General features: G+C 32.5%; 1 protein-coding gene across 1 annotated transcript; it reads right to left on the bottom strand.

Annotated features, from left to right (window-relative positions):
- Positions 1-1162: 1162 nt before the first annotated feature.
- LOC104114205 (uncharacterized) lies at positions 1163-2006 on the bottom strand. The gene has a single exon (XM_009624589.4). It carries the CDS (start codon positions 1883-1885, stop codon positions 1274-1276), a length of 612 nt encoding a protein of 203 aa, XP_009622884.1. The 5' UTR covers positions 1886-2006; the 3' UTR covers positions 1163-1273.
- Between the last annotated feature and the right edge of the window lie 6720 nt (positions 2007-8726).

Below are 8726 nucleotides of genomic sequence, written 5' to 3'. Positions count from 1 at the left end.
AAAATATAAATAAAGGCAAATAATCAAAAATACCTCCTAAGTAAAAGCACTAACATATAATTTAAGAGGGAGGGAGTACTTTATAGTAGCTATTCGACCGAAGGAACCAAAAGCAAGTTATCTAAGAAAATAGCTTATATATACAGTGGGAAAATCCAGTTACCATTAAAGTATATGATATTATTTTTATACATATATTGTGTGCAGTCGAAGTGTTCCATCTGTTTCAAATTAATAATCTTAACGTCATGACTCATGATTACTATATTGCTTTTGTAAATGTTGAAAAGAAAATCCTATTAAAAAAAGGCAATGAATATAATCATGACAAAGTTACTTACCAAACCAACTTAAAGGGTCACCCGAACCATTATTTGTTTTTGTGGCTAAAAAAGTACCTTTTACCATTATTTGTTTTTAAAATTGATTAACTTCAATTAAGCATCTTTGTAATCAATTAATTATCTATTTAGTGCAAAAATCTATGTTGTCCAAAATATGTTTAAAATTTTAATTATCCTCTGTTCATTCTGGTCTCTGATAATGTTCCTGATTCTGTTCAAGTCCTGCCAAACGAATCTAACCATCAAATACCTGCAACGTAAAAAACAACAAATATAGTCAGTCACAACTTCAAATTTTATAAATCAAAAGTAATAAAATAAACTAAATATGTATATAACTAAAACAAAAAATACGTATGTATATAACTAAAACAAAAAATACATATATACGTACGTATACCGCCTCCACGTACGTATATATATGTAATTCCGCAGTACCTAGATACGTATATATTCCACCTTGACATACATACACGGAAATCACGCATACAACCACGGGACAGATACGGCGTACAGCCTGACCAAACAGAAAAAGAATGGAGAATGGAAAACGGTAACGGAGAATGCATAACGGTAACGGAGAATGGATAGCGGTGAGGAGAATGGAGAACGGATAACGGTGACGGAGAATGGATATCGGTAAATGAAATGGAATTGATGTGATAACTGGTTTGGCGAGTGAAGCAATGGATTATGATAATAAAAAACATTGAAGAAATTGACTCTGAATTGTTATCAATTAAATTAATTTAATTTAGGCCTTACGGAGTTTGATTTTACCGATATATTATCAGAATTTGAAGCTCCATGGACAAAAATGCCAAAAATTGGAGGATTTTTTATGCTATAGTTATAAAAAAAAAATCGTAACTATAGAAGTCTATACACAGTCGGATCTTAGGGCATAGGATTTTCTACGGCTATCTGCTTTACGAATCCTCGACTTTGGACATGACAGAAAGCCGACTAGGTCTATGCTGGAAATCGCCTCGGCGGCGCTGTTGATGAGACGAAGGACGAATCAAAGCGGCTAACGCTCTCTTCACCAAATCACCTTCTACAGTTCCGATTCTCACAAGTGAGTTCGTCATGGCGGACCGCCTCATATGCAACTGATTCGGATTGCACGACGGCGCACGGCTACTGCTTGCAACAATATTCTTATGTAGACTACATCGGAACGAACCTGGATGATTCGTCGGCGAGCACATACACGTCTTCTTCTGACCGCTACTAGGCAAGGATTTATAACTCCGGTTCTGCACCACGTGATTCCGGTTTAAAGCAGAAATAGACCGGCTCGGTGAAGTCGAACGGTCCAGAGAAAACCGTACGGATGACGCCGGAGATGACGACCTTGAGCTGTATAAGTTCACACGGTTCGGAGAAGTTGATCTGTGGAGAATTGTATGTGAACCGGTTGAAAAACCGGAAGTTGAGGAAGCAAAAGCAGAACCGGTCCTTTGACCCGGAGAATAAAATCTTCCAGCCGGTGAAAGTGACCGGAGAACCGGTCCGCTTGACTTCCGAGTAGCCGCCATTGTTGTGTAACTGTTTAGAGAAAGAGCAGAGGAATCGAGAGAAGAGAGAGAAAACTAGAAGAGTTCTTTTCCTTCTTTTTTTTCTAAACCCGTTTGGGCTATTTGGTTTGGCAAACCTAAGCACCACTCGAGGTATCTATTTATAGGAGTCCAACTGCTATTTCCTTTTCATATTGGGTTTGGGATACTTCTCCTTTAATTGCATGGTGAACCCTTTAACTTCTTTGAAATATGTTTTTGGTCCAAATGCATTAACTATAATAATAGTACAGCTAATACTTGATGGTTAAGTAAATCATAAATACACTATATGCACATCATGTCAGTTCTAATGAACAGATATTTCCTTCATAACAATTTGGAATTTTGTATGTCGGTAATATTTGAATCCTTTAATGCTCCAAAATCCAAATTAAGTGAATAGTTAAAAAGTGACAAGAGCTGTGAAAATTTTATATACTATCATATTCATATGCCGATAAAATTACATTATTAAGGATACTTTTTGTTGCAAAAGTTGTCGAAAATTTTATACTATTGTATAAATTGAGAAAAAAAATTCTGTTAAAATTTAATATTTAATATAAAAGGACCAATATTAACAAGAAAAAATTATTTCACAAAATTTATTTAGTAATCTTTATTTGCTTTTAATTCTACATAAATCTGTCTTGTTTAATATTATCATTGGTTTCTTTGTACTTTTGATAAACCTGTCAAAACCCTTTAGCCTAAGCAAATAGTACTCCTTTACTTTCAATTTATGTGATATATTGATTGAGCACAGAGTTTAATAAAAAAATAAATATTTTTAAAATTTATGATTTTAAACAAACCATCATATTTGTGTGGTTATAATTCTTTTAAAATTTATGACCTTAATTATATTATAGTATTTATAAAATTTCTTATTAAGAATAAAATTAAAAGTATAAGTTAAATTATTTTTAAATTAAAAAAAATATCATTATTTTTAATAAAATAAAAATGAAATAGGTTCACAAAAGAAACGAATGGAGTAACAAAGATAAAAAATATCAAAACTTATTGTGGCACCAAATGTAAATTATGGAAATATAAAAGGGTGAGGATGCAAATAAGACATTTTCAATTCCTTGGGAATTCAATTTCTTGACCAAGCAAGTGGCCCCAGAATAGTAGAACAATATAACCATAGTTAAAAAAGTTACAGGACCTAGGAATTCGGAAACCACGGGCTAGGGATAAGCTGATAACTAAACAAAACGACAAGGGATTTTGCCGTTTGATTAACGGACACTGTAGTAGTGGGGGCACCAATAGACTGCCACGTGCCTTATCAGCTTTAGTGACTCACTCTCCATAGATTCCACGTATACATGTTTTCTTTATTTATTTATGTCTACTTCGAATAAAGGTATAATGAATTATTTTTCTCCTTTTCATTTCATGTATATCAGTAGCACAAATTTTTTAAAATGTAACGAATATTTTTAAAAATTTGTGGCTTAAACTAAAGTGGAATGGCATACGCAAGGTTTGTAATAAGTGTTTTCCGTACAAACCGTACAATTAAATTTGTAACGTGATTTATAGATACATAAATTAAATTGATCCGAAAATATAAACTAACATATAGCAAAGTAAATAAAATAAAGACAATTAAAGTAAGAACAAACTCAGGCTTTAGAATGTTCCCACCAGAATCAAAAATAATTGTGAAATCCCAACAACACTTATATAAAGCTTGAGAGAAATTATACTAGTCTTTTGCTATTAGTATATCTTGATGTTTTACAATAGAATGAAAGTCTCTAGAGCTATGAGGTGTATGATTTATAAATTATACCCCCTCAATTATCAATATTAATGTTATAATAAAATATAATTAAAAGATGATAATGAATAATAAAATGTAAAAAAGCCTAATAAAGGCTAATAAAGACCGGAGGAATCTTGGGGTCTTCCGTAACATTTCTATAACGATCATATCTTGAATTGATTCTTATCCGATCACAGGTTCGTATCCAGTTGACCGGTCATCCTTGACACGTGTCACTTCCTAAGTCACCCAACTTTTAAGACTGATTTTTACCGTATACAATAAATGGTGTTAATTTTTTAAAAATTAAATTAATAAATAAATTATTATAATAACCAGCAATGTCATTTTTCATATCTATACTAAATATTTTTAATTTTTATTATTTATATCTATATATCAAGTACTATAATTTTTGACGAATCGGTGTCCCGTAATATTGCTTGGGGTAAGGTATATATATCCGTCCCTGCTAATGTGTATATAAATAATAAAAACACTCTTTAAAATTTTTAGTGTTAAATGAGTCATATCACCCTATAATGAAGCGTTATTAGCATAAATCGAGAATAATTGGAGCTAAAAATTTACAAAATACGAGAGATTATATTTGAATCAAACTAAAAAGAAAATAAGACACAAATTAACGGATGGGTACTTTTTTTATTGAAAAGAAAAGATTTTATTCAAATTTTTAATTTAAATATATCTAAATACTTTCTAAGTCATAACATTTTTTGGTATATTAATTAAAGTCTAAATTCATTAATCGTGTATTTTTGAATTGTATTTTTCGAAACGATATGGGAAGATCATGGCCACTGGTATCATATCAATGGGCGGTGGTCATGTGGGGTTGTGTGAAAAATCTCTATTAAAATTATGACTTTTTTATTGTTATATTTTAGTTATCTGTTACATTGATAATTTAGGACATGTTTTTTGTATCTTTAGGTTGGAGCTCCAATAATTTGTACCTAACCAAAATTTTATATTTATTCATTTTTGTAATGGTGTTAGGGCACAACGAGGAGAATAATAATTTGGACCATGGATTTGCTTAGGGGTGGCAAACGGGCGGGTTGGGTCGGATATAAGCAGGTCGAAAATAGGTAATTTAAAAATGGATAAATTATCTGATACGACCCATATTTGAGACGGATAAAAAATGGATTATTCGGCGGATAATATGAATATTCATATTATCCAAGGCTTCTTGAATATGATCACTTATGAGAGAATTTCTACTCTCCCAAACTTGATAAATTTGAGGTTTTACAAATGTAAAATTTAAAACACATTAGTTATCCATTGGTTATCTATTTGGTTAACTATTTTCTAAGTGGATAATATGGTTCTTATCCATATTCGACCCGTTTTTAAAAAAGTTCATTATCCAACCCATTTTTAATGGATAATATAGGTGCATGGATAACTGTTTTCTTTTAACCATTTTGCCACCTCTATATTTGCTCTAGTGGTTTGAGACTCGTCCGACTACATAAGCTTTTATATTTATTAGTTCTAAAAAACGTTCGAGAGATCAGTATTCAAATCTCAATAAACAAGAAGTATTAGATGATTTCTTCTTATATATGCGTACATTTTGATGGAGAAAGTTATTTGACACATGTACTGACAAAATCGTAATAAATACTCGACGAAATAGTCAAAGATGTACACAAATAGGTCAGACACCACTAACATAAAAAAATTTGGGATGGAAAAACTCCGATGTTACTTTATGATAGAATATATATATTATGGAATCTAAACTGAAATACATGTTGAGTATAGTTTATATCCTGCAAGAGATTGAAATAAAATTGATCTTCAGAAGAATCTCCTACTATGAAAATCATTTATAGAAATATCAAGTTTTATTAAATATGTCCTCATACTTTATGTCTTTTTTGCTCTTTTACTTTTCTTGGCTTTCTACTTTCAAAAAGCAAGAGAGAAAATTAGTGGAATGGTTCCAAATTATATTATTCCCAAAGGTGTGGATACACTACTTTCCCCCCTGCAATTAATTCGAACAAGTCATTGCACGTTATTTCGACATATATATAGTATTGCATACATCGAATAATTCAAGCAATCCAAAAGATACGTCCACCATTCCCACTAAACCTATTTGCTTAGAGGAAACGGCATATACTAGAAAAGCCTTTTGAGTTATTGTTGGCTGCTATTTCACGCACACGCAATATTCAATTAACTCCAAAAAAAACAAACATGATATTTTCATAATATTTCGTGTGACTAATGCCTCCATTATTTTTTCCTACTAATAAATACATTAAGCAATACCACCTTCTAGGATCAGTTAAGGGTAAAACGTTATTCTTTCTCGGATTAGAATTTAAGATATTTAGAAGTGTGGAGGGATCTGATCCATTCCACAACATTCTGGGGCGAAACTATACTTTTGTAAGAGTGGTCCATTATTCACCCTTCATCGAAAAGTTGCATGTATATATAGGTAAAATATTATTTTTAGAGATATAAATAAATATATATATATATATATATATATATATATATATATATATATATATATATATATGAACACTCTTTGTCAGAAAATATTCAAATTTGAACATCTTTAAAAATTTCAGGTTTCACCACAGACGACATTCTTCCTTGGCGGATATGACCACAGTCGCAGAAAATATGCTCTCATTTTTTAAAATGTCTTTTTATTAATTGAAAAGGACCACAATGACCAATAATTTCACTAAAATAAAAGATTTGCGATCGACAAATTGCAAAAGAGATTCGTCTAAAGTTACATGAAAGACTGCTATCTTACACCTAAAGCACGACGCTTTAATTTCCCTTTGTACTATTTTCACTATTATAGTTCCTATATATTGCCTTTCACTAAAAAAGATGAAAGAAAAAGAAAAAATTTAATTTGGTTTAGAAGATTCTTGGGAGGAACTTCCAAGTCTATAGGGTTACAAAATAATGGGCCAAATGGAGTCTTGACAGTTGACAAAATCGGGTCAACAATTGAAGCTTTTGCTTTGATGGCATATTTAAGAGGGGAGTATTTATTAGTTTGGTTTGAAGAGTCAAATTAGTGATATTGCAACTTCCTAGTTGCACATAGAGTACATTCTAGGGATGGGCGTCGGTCGGTTCGGTCGGTTATTATGAGAGTAAAGTTCAGTTTATCAGTTTTCGGTTTTGTAATATTAATAACCAAATCAAACCAAAGTATTTACGGTTCGATGCGGTTTTTTCAAAGTTCGATTCGGCTATTTCCGGTTTATTTTTTCGGTTATTAACGGTTCAAGATTTTTATATCTTGGATTTACTTCCGGTGATCATAAACTTCCAGTGGTCATAAAATGCAAGAAACTTTGTTCTAAATCAAGCATTAATGCGGATTGAGTGCTTTCAGCTACTCTAATCTAGAAAATCTTGGAATAAACAAATACAAATCTAGCTGTACTAGAACAAAGTTCTATTGTTAATTATTGGATTCAATTCCTTTTAGAGCAGCCCACTACTACTGTTTCTAGTATCAATATGAACAACATAACAATTAACAAAATAATAATTAATCCACTAGCAGGATTTCACGTCCAAACAGAACACAATAGCTACCAAAAACTGCTCAGAGATCAATGAAACATCAAAATAACTTAGCAGAAAATTACAGAAAGTCAAGTCCAGTTCCTATTTAACAAAATAATATAGCATAGAAAGGGATCAATAGAAGAAAGTTACATGTTGACTTTCACTTAGCGGAATAATCAACACAAGAAATTTCCACCAAAATCGAATGAGCTGAGGAACATAGAAAAGGAACTCAAAACTCAGAAGAAGTCGCAATAATCTGAGGAAGAAGGATGAGCGACGAGCTGAGGAAGAACGCGTCACAGTCGAGCTGAGGAAGAAGGCAGCAGTTGCACAGAGCTGAGGAAGAAGGCAACAGTCGCACAGAGCTGAGGAAGAAGGCAGCAGTCGCACAGAGGAACCCTAAATCTAATTTTTAATTTAGGTTTGGGAAATGAGAATGTATCAGTAAGACTAAGTCTTAGGTAATTAGGTTTCGGTAAATTGAGTGGGCTTCAAATGGGTATTGGACTATTGGGCTTCAGCCTTAAGATGGATAATAAGTTTTGGACTCTCAAAAGAACCCATATGTTCAAACGTATTTTTCTCAACTAATACCCGAAATTTCGATTTTTCGGTTTAACCGAAAATCGAAACACCAAAATCGTAAATCGCACCGAAAAATCGAAATTTAATAATTTAAAAATCATGCACCGACCGAATAACCGATTAAACCGAAATCGAAAAACCAAAATTCACGATTCGGCCGGTATTATGCCCACCCCTAATACATTCATTTCGAATTAGAATTTATATAAGTTTTGACTTCCTTTTGGGTAGTGAGAAACTTCATATCCTGCGTTGTTACAGGGAGAATAATATCATTTTGCTAGTTACAACTTTCCTTTTATAGTAAGTAAAGTTCAATTACAATATTGTACTAAAATATAATTGTGCAACCTTATGATTGTTAGAGTGTGTGAACAAGTTCCACGTGAAAAGTAGAAAGTAAGATTCTACTTAAAAGAAGTTGGATATTTTTAATGGTGCGAGACCTTTTAACGAAAATCGTGCAGGCTTAGCCCAACACGAACAATATCACACCATATAAAGTGTATCATTGAATCATTTTAGCTTAACAACTGATATCAGAGCGGACGATTTCGCGGGACTATGGAGATGGCGGAGTATGGCATGGGGCCCAGTTTAGTGCCTTTGCCCGTCTACGGAGTTCCCAACGATCTTTACCCGTAGCTTTGAAGACGCATACATATCCTTTGGGCTTCAGTGACCATAAATACTCAAGATCATGTGGGTGGCACACAGTTAATCTTCAAATTAGCCCATGAATGGTAATAGGTCATGCGAAACTTAGTTCAATGGGGAGATTGTTGGGTGCGTGTGAATAAAGTCCCACATGAAAAATAGAAAGAAAAAAGATTATACTTATTTGATACTTTTAATGGTATA

The sequence above is a fragment of the Nicotiana tomentosiformis genome, chromosome 11 (genome assembly GCF_000390325.3).
Source record: "Nicotiana tomentosiformis chromosome 11, ASM39032v3, whole genome shotgun sequence".
Taxonomy (NCBI): Eukaryota; Viridiplantae; Streptophyta; class Magnoliopsida; order Solanales; family Solanaceae; genus Nicotiana; species Nicotiana tomentosiformis.
The sequence above is the reverse complement of the archived record's forward strand: the minus strand, read 5'-3'. Positions and strand labels throughout refer to the sequence as shown.

Bases quoted from the DNA above. Each gene is read 5' to 3' on its own strand.
- LOC104114205 (XM_009624589.4), bottom strand. From the start codon at position 1,885: ATGGCGGCTACTCGGAAGTCAAGCGGACCGGTTCTCCGGTCACTTTCA.